Source organism: Acanthochromis polyacanthus, chromosome 9 (assembly GCF_021347895.1).
Source record: "Acanthochromis polyacanthus isolate Apoly-LR-REF ecotype Palm Island chromosome 9, KAUST_Apoly_ChrSc, whole genome shotgun sequence".
NCBI lineage: Eukaryota > Metazoa > Chordata > Actinopteri > Pomacentridae > Acanthochromis > Acanthochromis polyacanthus.
Genome location: NC_067121.1, coordinates 18,950,356 through 18,966,617, shown reverse-complemented (window position 1 = coordinate 18,966,617; position 16,262 = coordinate 18,950,356). Strand labels below are relative to the sequence as shown.

At 38.8% G+C, this 16,262-nt stretch overlaps 2 protein-coding genes across 3 annotated transcripts in view; one reads left to right on the top strand and one right to left on the bottom strand.

Moving 5' to 3' along the window:
* Nucleotides 1–406: 406 nt before the first annotated feature.
* Nucleotides 407–6,469, bottom strand: adcyap1b (adenylate cyclase activating polypeptide 1b). Of its 2 annotated transcripts, XM_022195300.2 has the most exons (5): nt 6,147–6,469; nt 5,650–5,754; nt 4,535–4,669; nt 4,066–4,170; nt 407–3,476 (listed from the first exon to the last, which is right to left on the bottom strand). In XM_022195300.2, the coding sequence occupies exons 2-5, from the start codon at nt 5,751–5,753 to the stop codon at nt 3,293–3,295; spliced, it is 528 nt and encodes a 175-aa protein (XP_022050992.1). In that variant the 5' UTR covers nt 5,754; nt 6,147–6,469; the 3' UTR covers nt 407–3,292. The 2 variants fall into 2 exon arrangements, with proteins under 2 accessions (XP_022050992.1, XP_022050994.1); XM_022195302.2 differs by lacking the exon at nt 4,066–4,170 and having other exon boundaries at nt 6,147–6,456.
* Nucleotides 6,470–15,804: 9,335 nt separating this feature from the next.
* yes1 (YES proto-oncogene 1, Src family tyrosine kinase) overlaps nt 15,805–16,262 on the top strand; it is a 43,105-nt gene continuing 42,647 nt past the window's right edge. The window contains exon 1 of the mRNA XM_022195303.2: nt 15,805–16,205. The gene's annotated coding sequence lies outside the window, so the exon portion shown is untranslated. The remainder of the gene's footprint in view (nt 16,206–16,262) is intronic.

Below are 16,262 nucleotides of genomic sequence, written 5' to 3'. Positions count from 1 at the left end.
GTGGTTTTTTTTAAAGGTTAGCTCAATTCCACACAATGCACTACTACTTCCTCATATTTGCTGTTTCATTTCTGTTTGTGATCTGTTTTTGGAAAGATAATTTTAGCTTGATAGGGCTTCAGGTTATTGGAAGCCACTAGAGCTGGTGCTGTGATTTCTGGATGATGCCTCACATGATTTTCTCTAACATTTCTTGATTCTTGTGTTGATTAGAGGGGACGATCTGTGACGACCAGAGACATATGTGGCGCTTGATGATTATGTAAAGTCAACTTTTAGAGGCAAATTGCAGCCTGATTGTAATGGAAAGTGGTCAGCGTGTGTAGCATGGCCTTCCTCTTTGTTCCATGACACGTGTATCATCTTAAAAAGGATGTATTTCAAAGATTAGACATTGATTAGAAAATTTTGTTGTTTACAAAAATTTATTCATACAAATCTTACAACACTTTCATAACATTGAGAAACGTAAAACCCCATATAAGGACTCCTGTGTGTATAACGATGTCACTTGTACTAAGGTTCACTTTTAAAACACATTGTTTTCAGATAGATAAGAGATTAAACATTGAAGTAAGGCGTTTGGCGCTTTCAGAAATATCAACAACAGGCATTTTCTATGATCTGAACAACATCTCTGTTATGTTCTGAGACCCTTTTATTCTAGATAGTGATGCACATAGTTGGAAATAATATATATATAGGGGCTCTTTTCTGATGATGAATAAATTACTGACCAATATCTAAATAATCAACAACACCTCATTATCAATAATAACAAACACTGGTCATTGTTCACAACTCCCACAGACACTGAACACCCCAAACTCATGCACACACACACACACACACACACACAAACACACACACATACACACACACTGCCTGCTCCATCAACATATACAGCCTATTCTTTTTTCGTTTTTTTTCACTCAAGAAATCATTGGCCATGCTTTAAAAGAAAGCCTAATTCTACTACTCCTGGGGCAGACTAAGCCGAGCGATTAAACAGAGTAAAAGGAAGTTTCAATGTAAGCTAATGGACTGCAGCATTGTAGGGCCACTAAAATTGCCATCTGTCACTTGTGGCGAATTTTTTCTTATTTTTTTTTTTATTGTTTTTATTTTTTTTCTCACGTCGAAGCAAGGCACCAAAGCCAAAAGCTGTTTCCACCTCCACGTGCGCACTCATTCGCTCACCCATACGCCTCACACACGTGAACAAACATTAAATGCACACACGTAAACACAATATGCAAACATCCACATCCACACAAAGCCTGTAGGATAAAGCCTAATTGAAGAAAGTGTGTGTTGATAGTTTCTATGGGGGGAAACACAGGCCACTGATTAGATTGCAGGGGTGCATAAAGCTGCATTTGCATAATATTGAATAAATATATCAACTATCTCTCCAATAAAAGTCAGGGGGAACATCCCTCTGCTTGAGGGCTGAATTTCATTCACCTCTTTTCTAGTGGGAAACTCAGAGTGGCCTCATCTGGCTTCACTCACATCCTTCTGATGGAACCAAAGTGAGGGGAATTCAACATCTGATATGTTTCTCATCAGACTCATTGACCCTGATCTCACTGTGGCAGGTGAGGCAAGACACCTCAATTTTAGTTTCTACGTGGACGTGCGACAGCCCTTCTCTGGCTCATGGGCGCTGTAACCTGTCTCTTATGTAACTGCCTACTTTGCTTTCCTTCTCTCTCTCTCACACACACACACTCTGCTCTCTCGTCCTTTCCACGCACACCTCTGTCGTTGCACCTCATCCTCACTGCAGACGTCTAACACAGATCAGCTTTGTCTCAACACTTGCACCACACTACCGCACCACCAACTATTTAGCATCTAGAAGCAAAAGAATCCTAAAAATAAACTGCAACCAGGACAAAAGCAAACAGCAAAAAAGGGGATCCAGCATCTTGTTCCTATGATATCCACAATGACAGCAGCAGAGGAGGTACAAAAAAAGAAAAAAAAATTTCAACAAGTCAGTGCAGTACCAGTTTCTACCACCTCTAGCCCTCCTTGTTCACATTTCCATCACTAAACATGTGAGCTGGGGTGATGCTGAAATAGGCTTAGCACAGTTCACCTCCCAGATAGCAACAAAAGCACAATGGCATGCAGTTTGTAAGTGAAAACCAGCAAGGTGTCAGTTTCTACATGCACCGATAAATTGGAAATCAGAGTCAAATATTCCTAACTGTAACTCAGATGCTACCTCTCCTCTCCACCTCCTGCTCTGCTTCTTGCTTTTTTTCTGAATATTTGCAGTGCTGCCCAAATACAATCAACAGCTGAAGCACATTCCTCCAATATAATTCTGTTGACTGACAACAATGAGATGAATATGTGCACTGTGTCATTTCTACACTACACATAATACACACACATGTGGAACACTCTTTACACAGTCCTAAAGAATGATGCATGATTTTTTTTTTCTCCAACTGGAAATGACTTTGAGGCAAGTGAGCAAGCAGTGTTCTCTGCATCAGAAACTTGGGCGCTTCCTTAATCTTTAGGAAAGGCAATGGTGCCCTTGCAAAAGCCTGCCATGAAATTTCTGTTTAAAAGAAGGTTGGATTTTACCACCAGGTACACAAATTGCCGTGCAAGTCAATCAGTTATCCATCAAATGAGAGGCTGTACAACAAAAGCCATCTGAAATCCACCCCCAGGAGGGGCAGCAAGCCATACAAACCCACAGAGCTCCCATTAAGGGAGCGTGGAGAAGGGTGGACAAGGGCAACATCTATCATTTAGGAGAAGTCGGATATGCCTCACATAGCATGCTCACTGCTTCTTTGGGCCTGTTTTGGAAAACAAACAACACTAAAAAAATAGAACGTCGGTTACAAAAATAAGTATAACATTCAATACTTTGATTGTCTTTTTAAAATCTATTTATTTTCTGCATATGTAGATGACTTTTAAAGATTTCAAGCGCATAACGTTGAAGGTGCACAATTATCTTTTTTTCTGATTTCTTCTTCTTCTTGTTTTTTTTTTTCCATTTTGTTTTGTTTTCAACATCTTAAACATGAAAATAAAATATTGGTCCACAACTGTGCGGTATCAAGTGCTTTTGTACAAAAAGAAAAAAAACGATATTATTATTATTAAAATATTCATTTTAATGGCTTTACTTCATACATAAATACATGTTGAAAGAACACAGGCGCAATCCACTGTTGGTCAGGTATATCTGAATGACTTTGATTTAACGACTGGATGTATATACACATAGGAGGGCAGTTTGGGCGCTTTAACAACGCTACAAATAGGCAAGTCGACGTCCTTTGTTCCTAACTCTCTGTCTGTACCTTCTACCCAGAACCGCTGCCAGGTATTTCTGCACGGCCATCTGCTTTCTATAGCGGCTGTAGCTGTCAGTGAAGATCCCATCTGAATGTCTTTTGGATAAAGGCTCTGTCCCATCCTCCATGCTGTTATCCTCACTGAAAAAAAAAAAAAAAAGACAATTAGTTCAAGCTGCGACTTCTTGACAGATTTCTCCTCTTTTTCATTATCAGTATTTTTAACAATCTCTCCACCTTGCCGTGATGCAGTCGTTAATAAAGCATTTATGGGCCTTTTATGCTATTTTTTTCGTTGGGATAAAAGGCAAGGCAGCGGTGATTTGAGGCGTTTTGGAGAAAAGTTATCAATTATTCATTTAGATCCCATTGCATATTCTGACGCATGGTTTTTCATTAGCGCAAAGAAAAAAAATTGTTTCATGGATTAATCACACATAAATCGCAGTGGATTTTACTCTTTCTCAAAGGACACGAATCATGAGCGCAGAGCCACAACAACAACAACAACAACAACAACAGCAACAACAGCAGCAGCAGCAACAAAATGCGTAATGGAAATGTCTTTTCATGGAGGAGAAACGACAAATCAAAAATGAAAGCACGCACAGAAAATGACACAGAGCGATGGGGCAGCCTGAACTTGTGCAGCGCAGAAAAAACAGGCAAAAGAAAAGGAAAAAAAGAAGGGAGATGACTGCAGGTGAACGCTTATAAGAAATGCCCTTACCCTGCACGAATTGTCATCAGAGAATGCAGATAATGTCTCGCTGTTAACTGACCCAGGATCTCCCTCAAGGCTCTATCTAATTCTTCCTCAGCATGCCTTTCTGGTCTGAGATGATAAAACGCCAAAACACATAGATCATCAGTGACTAAAAAAAATAAAAACAAAACAAAAAGCGCAGACAAAATGATCAAAAGTAGCCTAAAATGTCCCCACCCAGCCGCAGCTCCAAAATCACATCAGGTGGAATCAAATCGGAGCCTCGTTGTGTTTCACCCAATCCGTTCACCGTTTTTTTTTCACCTCCACTATCAACAGCATTAACATTTTAGGCTACTCGGTATGAAAATAACACAGAACAAATAACATGAGGAACTTTGGGAGGGGGGGAACAAAGCAAGCAAACATTATCGCCAAAAAAGTCATTCAAATGGAATCCAGACTTCAGCTTGTGAGCTGGAGGCACATTTACCTCTTCTCTGGTGGGTAGTAGAGAGTGTACGCGTCGTCGTTCAGGGATGGTGGGCTTCGTATAGCAATCTGGTCGCTATCAAAACCCATGTCGGATAATGAATTCCCGTCCTCATCGAAGGCGTCGTTTTCAAGTCTGCAAAGAGAAGAAGATTCATCACAAATTCGGATCTTCCGCACAGGTGGGACGCAGCACTGAAAGAATGCCAAACGTCTGAACTGCTGCTAAAATCAGTGGGAGGTTAAATGCGGTCGGGATAAAGGAAGAAAATGGAAAAAAAAAGGAGAGGAAAGAAATGCAGAGGATGTTTTGAAATTAAACCAGAAAACGAATTTATTGATTTTGAACACACACAAAAAAACCCAGAATGGCTGAAAATAAATTAAATATGCACTGCTTTATTTTTTTCTTTATTAAAATGTTTTTTTCTCTTTGAGAAAATCGTTTTTAATTCGAACTTGCCGATCTGAACACCGCCTCATTAATAATTTTTAAAAAAAATCGAAACAATGGGTGTGAAAATGATCGCATTTCGTGTAGGCGTCAAGCCAAAAAAAAAAAAAAAAGAACAATAAAAGAACGCCGAAAATAGCTGTGAAAAATCAGAATCAATAAGAACCACGCCCAAATTATAGATATGCGTTTCACAGTTTTAAAAAAAGAAAAGAAAAAAGAGAATAAATCTTAAATGGGTAGAGCTCTCCTATTCGTTTTGCCTCGCCTCTCCTTGGTGACGCCAGTCCACCGTCATCCCAAGGGCTATCCATTGCACAGACTGCACTCTCATTTTTTAATAAGGGGAGTTCTGTGAACCGTCCCACCGGACTGATGCCTGTATGCAATTTCCATAGCCATTTTCCACAGAAGACTTGGATTCTTTGTGTTGAAATTACTGCATTTCCTTTTGTCTGTTCCTCTTAATTCGATGCTTAAAGATCGCCCGCGTAGTTCGTGCGTAATTACGCGCCCACCTATTCGAAATAAAGTGTCTAAATCACTTCATCATAAATCAAAAAGCAATGTCAGCATCGAACAAATTACATGTTAACATTTAAAACGGAAAAAAAATTTGCAAAAAAGCTAGCAGAGCAAAGATGTAGAAAGCAGAAGCCTACCTAATCTTAGGGTAACTTAGTCCGATAGGTGTGCAGAAGACGCTGTAGTGCATTAAGATTCCGTAGATGAGCAAGATTAAAGTCGCTTTACTCGAACTGGCCATGCTGTTAGAGGATGAAAAACATGAAAGGGTTAGTCGCGACAAAGAAACAACATGATCTCTCTTTGTTTCATCAAATTTACACACTGCTGCTGCTGCTTCTTTTACAACTATGAAGCTGGAACCGGCTAAAATTAACCAGATAACATAAAGTCATCCGGCATAGAGCGTAGAAAAACATATCGCTTTCTGTTTCATTCATCCCATATGGATAAAAGTTTAACTGCGGGAGGCTGCTGACAGCGCATCCTTTGCATGCAGAGTAATTAAACAATTGCAGATCTCCATGCAAAAATGGGATAATTTCCATTACTTTGTCTCACTCTGCAGCACTGAATTTCCCTGAGTTCTTTCTTTCTTTCTTTGTTCAATTCAATCCGCAGACAAAGCACATACCTATAGCAGGGGAGCAGGGAGAGCGCTGAGCTGGAGGATGTGATCCGGGCGCGGCTGCTGTGGTGGAGAGAGAGAGACAGACGGTATCTTTCTCACGGCACTTCTTTCCTGGCTGAAGCGCCTCCGTAATCTCCTGATGTGCCCCTCAGTGCAGCCTACCACACTTTCAGACACAATTAGCGGGACTCGGTCAGTCGCGGAGGCAAACAAAAACTCGGTGGGAAAGTGCGCTGTATGTTCGTCTACATATCGTTGCTCTAAACTTTTGTCCTGCGCTGTGATTGCCTTGGATTTTTATCCATGCATCGTAAGCCTTGCCCCCATCCTCCTCCTCCTCCCTCCAATAAGTCACATTAAGGATGCTATGGACGTCATCAAGTCTTCCTCCCGGAATATAATAGTACAGTTTCTTCCTCATCGATGCATCAGTCAGACTCACCCCCCACCTCCCCGCTAAGATAGAAGTTTACTTCCAAACTTTCTTCCCTTTTTTAAAACGCACACATGAAATCACGCTCTGGTGCAAATCAATCTGTGCGCACCGCAACCGCGACAGCTTTTCTTTTTTTTCTTCTTCTTTGTCTTTCTTTTCTTTTTTTCTCACGTAACCAATAGGTCCAATTATGCTTTTAATGATGATGACAGAGCTGGGAAATGCTCATCTCTGCCGCTATTGGTTTCATATGACGGGATGGTTTTAGTCGGAGGCCTCCGGGGAGTGAGGGAGCTGTCCGGTGCTGAAATGAATCAGCTCAAATTGCGGCTTTTAGACTTTACAGTCCCTTTTTTTCTAATCATTTCCAATAATTGCTCGTTAGATATCCAGAGGTTGGCTTTTAATGGCTTACGCGATGACAGCACTAAGATCTGCCTGTTGAAGTAATCTGATTTAAACACGGGCTGGTGACGCAGGACGTCGCTTCAGACAGATATGTGGCTTTTTCCAACATTGTTCTGAAATTGTCTGCCTCGGTAGAATGTGCTGGTTGACATGTTGAAACGAAAAATGGCCAGAAAAGCCCCACACTGTTGGGTTATTTATGTGTCAATTAACCAGGAAGCAGTCGGGCCTAATTCTATCCATATAATTTGGTGCATTTAGGCAATAACTTCTTTATGCTTGAGGCTTTTCCGTACATTTTTTTGAATTAATACCGCAGTCAAATAAAATTGAAGTGGACTAAACTTAAAATTGATAGGCAAGACCTGCAAATGACAGTTCTCAGGAGAGAGTCAGATACAAGTGGCAGGAAGACTTTTAATTTGGAAAGAGTCTTTAAAAAACTGCTTAATTTAATGGGCCTTTAATAAGCTTCGTTCTAATCACCAGATGGAGGTCAGTGCAGTTTCTGATTAAACACTGTACACCTGTGAATCAGACCTATAGCTCAGCATCCTATTGAAGAGAGCCAAAAAGGAGAGACATTCACGTCAGCGCTTTGTTTTCTCTGACGCAATATGACGAACAGAGGCAGTCACTGGCAGAGGGGCCTATCCACTACTTGTTCTCACGGAGCCCAACTTAAAGCCCATATGTTTCAGATGGAGCAGACTACTAATACTAGGCCTCGTGCAGCAGGTGAAGACGCAGCTCTGTAGTCTGAGCAAACGGCGCCATCATGAGGAGAGAAGAGGAACAAGCAGGGCTGAGCTTCATTCATCACGAGCCGGACACACAACGAGCAAACCCTCACACCTTCATTTGGTCTCAGAATAAATGTCTGCTTTGAGTTAGTCACGGAACATGCATTTATGTTTTAACATGTTTTCCGATTACAACTTTGCAGGTTAACTCCAAACAAACACGTTTAAATAATGGGATTAGCTAGATACTTGATATATCATAAGCATCACTTGATAAAGGGATTTGATTCTCACTTTCTACACTCTAAAAAAATGTGTTTGGATTCAGCAAAAAAGGGGAAAAAAATGCCCAATTTTGCCCCAGTCTTTTTGAGTTATGAAATCTTCTAATGTAATTATGCTCAACTAACTAACTACACTAGTCAGGGGAATTATCCTTTAACGATTGGCAGCATAAAGGCAAATCTTTGCATTGATTCCTCATAAAAATGAAATGGTTCCAAGTTGTGTTTCTACATTATTCAAAGATCATTTTAAGTGTTAGTGGCTGCATGGTGGAAAGGTGGTTAGCACTGTCGCTTCATAGCTAGAAGATCCCCGGTCTGTGTCCTGGCCCTCCTGGGATCTTTCTGCATGGAGTTTGTATCTTCTTCCTGTGGATGTGTGGGCTCTCACCAGGTTCTTGGGCTTCTTCCCACAGTCCAAAAACAAGCTGAAGTTAATTGATGATTCTTAGTTGTCTGTGAGTTGAATGTGAGTGTGATTGTTTGTCTCTATATGTAGTCCTGTGATAGACTGGTGATCTGTCCAGAGAGTCCCCTGCCCCCACCCTAATTCCCCTGAAATCGACTTCAGCCCCCCGTGACCCTAACAAGGATTAAATGGAGTATAGATAATGGATAGATGGATGAATGGATGGATGACGTGTTAACACATGCTTATGTGGCCGGTATTAGGTAGGCAATGAAGGGGGCTTGAAAGCCTTACCCCAAGGTGAGGAAAAATCTAATTGTCAAGCCAGTTTCATTAATGACTTCACCTTGAATTCAGATTAAACCAAATAATTCAAACATTAGAGTCAGACTTACAACCAAAATGTAGTCAGTGGAATTACAAGTATGGTTTAGACAACCCAACCAGTGAGTATACTGTTTGCAATTGAAAGTTTTATCTAAGTTCTTGAAATTATGTCACAGCCATGCATTGAATTAACTTGTCAGAATAATTCCCTTGAATTACTTTTTTGAGTGTGTGGTGATGATCCATTAAAGTGAAGATAAGTCTTTTCACAGAGGGAATGTCTAGCAGCTATTGACTCCTGAAACATCTCACAACATTATCTTTAGGAGACCAGTAGAAGAAAAAATTTCAATATTTAAATGAAAACAAGGTAAATGTCAAGAAAATTGAGAAAAAAAAATCAAAATGTGCTTTCCTGCCCTATTCGGTGTTGGGTTTAAAATGCTTAAATCAGAAAAATCAAACAAACAGAGAAATAAAAATTAAACATAATGCACATTGTTTGAAGTATTTTCTTTTCAATGCATGCTTATCTTTCAGACATGCACTATCGTTCAAAAGTGTGGGGTCATCCAGGAAATATCATGTTTTCCATGAAAACTCACGCTTTTGTTCATGTGTTAACATAATTGCACAAGGGGTTTCTAATCATCAATTAGCCTTTCAACACCATTAGGAAACAGAATGTAGCATTAGAACACAGGAGTGATGGTTGCTGGAAATGTTCCTCTGACCCCTATCTAGATATTCCATTAAAAATCAGACATTTCCGACTAGAATAGTCATTTACCACATTACCAATGTATAGACTGTATTTCTGGTTAAGTTAATATATCTTCATAAAAAATTGCCTTTCTTTTAAAAATGATATATGTGTGTGTGTGTGTGTGTGTGTGTGTGTGTGTGTGTGTGTGTGTGTGTGTGTGTGTGTGTGTGTGTGTGTGTGTGTGTGTGTGTGTGTGTGTGTGTGTGCAGGATGTTATACTGCAAAAAAAAAAATTTAAAAAATTAGCCCACAGTGAGTAAAAATATAGCATGAGTGAAAGACTGCAGTGAATTCTGAATATGATGTTAACAAATACAGTGGGTCGTCAGTGCACTGTAGGATTACTCACTGTGTGTGTCTGTGTATGAAGTAGTTTAGTAGAGTGGACCTGCGCTTCTGAAGGTATCCTTGAGGGGAAACTTTGAGTGAAGTCTGCACACTGTAAGTCAAGAGTCAGTAGGGGTCAGCAAATCACTGCATTTACTGAAGGAATTTTCAGTAGCAAGAAAATCCCAGTAGCAAGTCTCATTACTATCAAACTTATGGTGAAATCAATCGTAGTCATTAGTTTTGCTTATACAAAGTGTTAAAGATGCAGTATGAACCTTATCTTCATCATTGACTCAGACCTGATTTCTAACAACCACTTGAAAGCTGTTACTAAGTCTGCCTACTGCCACCTGAAGAACGTTGCTCGAATCAAGGGTTTCCTGTCTAGAGAATTCAGAGAAAAACTTGTTCATGCATTTATTTTCAGTAGGTTTGGTTATTGTAATGGGGTCTTTACAGGACTAAACAATAAATCGAGCAGCTGTAGCTTTCTCTTAGATGCTCAATCTGTTTTCTTGACTTTTAAATGTATTTTTATGATCTTAATGTTGGCTTTTATGTTTTATTTCTATGATTTTAATGTATGTCTAACTTTATATAATTTTTCTGAATGTATTTCTTTGCCATTGTAAAACACATTGAATTGTCTTGTGTATGAATTGTGCTAAACAAATAAACTAGCCTTGCCTTATCTGCTCAAATCAGTCTTATCATGTAACTTTCCATAGACAAGACTGAATAAAAGCCCAGAGCTGCTATTTTATTTTGGAGATGGTGCCAGTTTTAGAAGACTCGTACACCTGGCGTGTTTATGAATAACGGAAACACACTCAAACCTGGGCTTATCATTAACAGGGCTGTTATTTAATGCATAGATTCGCCTGTAGAGGGCGCCCAACGCCTGCACCACGCTGTGAATGAGGTTCAAAGGTTAAATGGGACAATACAACGTTGTGATTTATTTTCACGTCTAAATCCTAAATCCTACAAATGTCTGCATGTGATTGGATTGAGTGGTAAAAATGTGAGCAGTGTCTGTTTGGTTCGGAGCCAGACGCTGGATTTTGTCCTCAATCTGAGGCAGGGATGTCGGCCATATTGGGCACACGGGAAAACCATTCAATCGGACATGACGTGGCCTTCAGGTGCCGTCGGAAATTATACAACATGCCGGCAAGAGAACAGAAAAATGAAACAAATAACAAGAAAATGCCTGTCTGAAGTTTGTCAGGCAAGCGAGATGGCATATGTAAATGATTACTAAAGTATCTTTGAGATAACGTGCTTTTTAGATTTGAATATAGCACTGTTATTATCTTCTCTTCTACATTACATGTGAGACATGTACAAAAAGTACAAAACAAACAATTATTGTGGTAAATGATTAGTCAATTAACAGTAAAATAATTAGCAACTATTTTAGCAAATGTTCCATTCTCGTTTTCGTAACATCAAATATTAAATGTTGCATACTTTCGTTGTTGCCAGTGTGATTATTAGCAGCTCCTTTGTGCTTTATAGAATTCATAGTTGAATATCATTGAATTATGTACAATTCAACAGAGAAAACAATATGAGAGCATGGAACTGGGCTCATGAAAACACTGACAGAAATATTTCACTTTACAACAAATAAATAAATAACAACTGCTTTTTTTTTTAAAGTGATAGTCTTAGCCTTAATATGTAAAAGACAGCTGCAACCATGGACCACTATTTCTAGTGATGTGCCTACAGGTTATTTAGAGTTGTCGAACTGGAGATCTCCATCTCTGGACAGAGGTGAAAATTAAATCTGAGAGGTTGTAATATAATATTTTATGAAATTCTATCCATTCTTTTTAACACAGGACGACACTGGTGGATAGGATCCCGTTGTTGGATCCAGAGCTGATGGAAAGATTTCCTAGAAGGCAAATGGTGAAGTTCTGGACATTATTATGATCAGTATTATGACACATAGCATCCAGCATTCCATTTGCCTGCTCTCGTCTTCCTCCTATCATTCCTCACTTGATTTGACTTGAACTGAAAAAAGCTGCATTTTAAGGTAGACTTTTATATTCACTGTTCAAAGGAGTGTCAGCGGACTGTCTGATCATTGTCATTTAAAGCCACACCTGAACAGTCTGTGGCTTAAATCAGTGGTTAACAATTAGTTAACACTTTCTAGCTTATAAACTTTTCTGCAAGTTTGGATAACTCTTGTCTTATTGCAACAATAGAAATTTCATTAAAAAGAAAACTTTTTCTCTCAGTCAGAAAAGAAGACCATTTGCATGCTGTGTTTATATTTTTGTTCAATCTATTTTCAGGCACATCATGCACCAAAAATGTGGCACATTTCATAGATTTGGAGACAAACATTTTCAACAGAGCTAATCACAAAACTATACAAAATAGACACGTACCAAAATAAAAATATATCTTTTCATAATCTTAGTCTTATGTACATGTAAAAAAAACTCACTGATTGTGATGCAATTACACTATAATTACACAATTGTTCTTCACAATGATGCCATAGAGGAAAGATTTTTCGCCCCACAATATTGCACATACAATGAAATGCTACACCTGATACAGAAATTGATATTGATAAGTAATATTGCAGATCTTTAAAAAGGGTTTAAAATTGTCTTTGGCTGAATTCCTTGCAGATGTAAAACAGCTACACGAACATTTTAATTTCATTTTACACTGTGTGTATAATGACAATAAAAAGCATTCTGTAGTTATCAGATTAATAACATTAATTGAACACTATTGTAAGATAGGGATATAAAACATAAGGCCTGTGGGCCAAAACCAATGCGCCAGAAGAAAGAAAATGGATACTTCCTGTGAAAATATTTAAAGACATTGAACACTGAACAGTACAAGATCAGTCAGCGGCTTCAGTATGAACAAGTTTGGTTCGGTGGAACTTTATAGTTCATGCACTAAGACGTGTCATGCATTTTTTATGTGTATATTTTCTACATTTACAAGGCAGAGGGACAACTGAACCTTCTTCCTTCATAGTGTGTCAGTTCAGGAGGTCAGGATTACTACACAGATGTGGAAATGAATATAAATTTAAAATAACTTCTACGTCTTGACAAGTTTTTCAATCATAAAATAAAATATCATATCGCTCAGTTCCAGATACCCGCCACTAAATATTTTGTGTCTTTGTAGACACACTGTGATCTGTAACTTGTAATGTGTAAATGATAAACCGAGGTATAATATTGTTGAAATGGCACTTATTTTTCTTTAAAAATTTCAGGTAAAAGATAGTTCATTTAAACATTTTCAGAATGTACAAACGCCAAAAAGCGGCCCACCAGAGGGTCCAATCCAGCCAGCGGGATGATTTTGCAAAGTTTCAAAATTACAGAACAGAAAAGCACTCAGAACACAGTACTATGCCAAAGCTGCTCAGTTGTTGTATGATTTCTGATGGCCAAAATCTTGAAAAAAATTGTGTAAGAACTCAAGGCACCATAGAATGTGGCCATTTAATACAGATGTACCCACAAACAAAATAACTTTGCACTGAGCACAGGCGTGTGTTCTGTATGTGTACGTTATGTACAGATACCGAATCGTGTGAACTAAATATGTAGTAGGCAACGGGAATTGATGGGACTCGGAACCACCTCCACAGTTTAATCAATTGTTCCTTGTATCATTTCCAACAGATAAATCCTGATAAGTCCGCAATGGTCGATTCTGAGCAAGAATGCAATCATGTGATTGTCAGCAGGCATCCACATTCCCAAAGTCCATATCACTTTGATCCTCATTTTTCTGCTGCAAATGACAATGCAACAATCCCTAAAACTCAACTCATATGTGTCACTCTTGTTGTTTAAAAAGTCAGTTAGAGAAACACTTCAGGACCACTGCACCTGTTTTTAGCCTTTCCGTTTTACAAGTCATTGCATAACTTGTTTTGTAACATCGTGTGATTTGCTGTACATGTAATCTGTTTTGTTTTCATCTTATTTGTGAGCTGCCTCTTGGCCAGGTCGTGGTTGAAAATGAGGATCAGTTCTCAACTGACTTGCCCGGTTAAATAACGGTTAAATAAATAAATAAAATAAATAAATACTATATTGTTCAGGTCTAGATGCCTGAGGCTAAGTGTTTTGTGACTTTGTTGATACACTGTACGTTGTAATATGTAAATGATAAACTGACTCATAATGCCGTTGGAATTTCTTTTGTTTTTTGGTTAAGAAATTTCAGATTGTTCATAATGTTTTGTAAAAAGATAGTTCCTGAAATGTGAACATTTTCAGAATGTACAAATGGCCAAACGGGCTCACCAGGGGGTCTAATCCAGTCAGTGTGATGACTTTGCAAACTGTAAAAATTACAGATAAGACATTAAGTGCAAACTGCAAATTTGACAAGTTAATTTTATCATAAAATAAAATACTGCATTGTTCCAAGTCCAAATGCCTGAGACTAAATGTTTTGTACCTTTGCTGATACACTGTGATCTGTAAAGCCTAAATCACTCATAGTTGAGCCAGAATTGGATTTATAGTGATATTTCTATTTGACCAGTAAGGTTTATTCTGACTGGAAATGACATGAACCATTTTATGTAGTTTCTTATGTACATTTTTACTAAAAATGCCACGTTCTCAGTAATCAATCTCTAAGCTTGGCTACTGAGAACATCTGTAATCTACAAAATAACAAGGGCTAAAAGGGCAATCGGAAATTACACACATTGTTTTTAACCCTTAGATGCATAAGGTTACTTTCTTGCAATATCTTTGTAATGAAAGTTATCATTTCATATTCCAGCTATTCCTCAAAAAACATGTTTTTGATATCATTCCATTCAAATTTTTAAGTTACATTTTCTACTTTTAAGAAATGATCGTATTTGTGCTACTACTCCAAGTCGCTCACAAATGAACCACATTCTTTTAATATAGAATCTCATGGAAACCTTTGATTCTTATCAGTTGTGGCTGTCATCAAATTGATATTTTTCAGCACACTTGCACATTCATGACTCTTGTGTGAAAGTAAATTTTATTATGCATCATCAAATTAGTCTGCTTTATAGTTAGATAACACTAGCTAGCTAACTAAACTAGCTAGCATTGGCCTATTAATTCAGTGTGTTTGTGTGTGTGCACATGCATGTGTGCATTTATTACTCCGCCAAGGAAGGCGGCGGAGTACGTTTGTCCTTCTGTGAATCTGTCTGTGCACAACATTATTAACAACGGATTTGGATGAAATTTTTCAGGTAAGGTCAGAAACGACACAAGGACCACCTCATTAGATTTGTTAAAGATTTCTGTATCAATGCAAGACAGCGGCATGAGGTCAATGAAACTATGACTACAAGTGAACACTACATCTGCCGTCTGCTGATGGTCACATGATTCCGATCCTACTACAAATCAACCACTATCAGAATTCATCCGTCGGAAATCATACAAGGGCTGAGCAGTTTTGGCAGAGTACTGCGCTCTTTGAGTGCTTTTTAAAAAAATATATATACCTACATATTGTTTGATATGTTTGCGTGTCAAACGTGAAATCATTCTTGTGTGGACCAATATTGCAAAAGATAATACAAAAGATTATTCTGAACTAAAAAAAAATGCCATAAAAATACATTGATTCTTATACAGGTCATTTTTTTGAATCACTTATGGAAGAGTGTGGGGTACAATCACTTGCGCATTTCAGGTTGTTCATAATGTTTTCTAAAAAGACAGTTCCTTAAATGTGATTGTACTTCTTTGCACTTAAACAAATGGAAATATTTAGAGTTGTGGTTATTTATAGGGTACTATACTGTGATTTTACTGGTCCAGCTTGCTTGAGATCAAATTGGGCTATATGTGGGTCCTGAACTAAAATGAGTTTGAAACCCCTGCTTTAAGAGGACATAAATGGTCAGAGCTGCTGCCGGAGAGCGGGATGTTCGAGTCTAATCTGAGCCCTTGAACGCAGCATGATTCCTCCTTTGGCCTCGTCGGCTCCTCGGTACTAGTCCGGCTATTGTTGTGCGTCTTTCGGGGCAACCCTGACCTATCAGCGGCCGGTGATTTGTGATATTTTCAGTGTTCTGCCGAGCGGTTCCTCCGCCATATTCCGGCTCCTTTGTCAGGTGTCTGTGTGGAGGGAGACCGAGGATCCCGGCGGAGGACTTTGGCTGCTGAACTAGTTAATCGGTATGGGACAGACGGAACACTGAGATTCCACGTTACACTGCTGCTGTCGGCTCTTTCCACTGCTCGGGTTTGTCGACGGGAAATTTTAAAACGTGGGGGACAAAAAAAAACATCACAGGACGCATGTAGCCGAAGTATACCGCTGCTGAGGTCGCTTTAAAGGTAAGAAACGCTCGTTTGAAAAAGTCCCATTATGCGTTTGGAAGTGGAGGCAGCAGG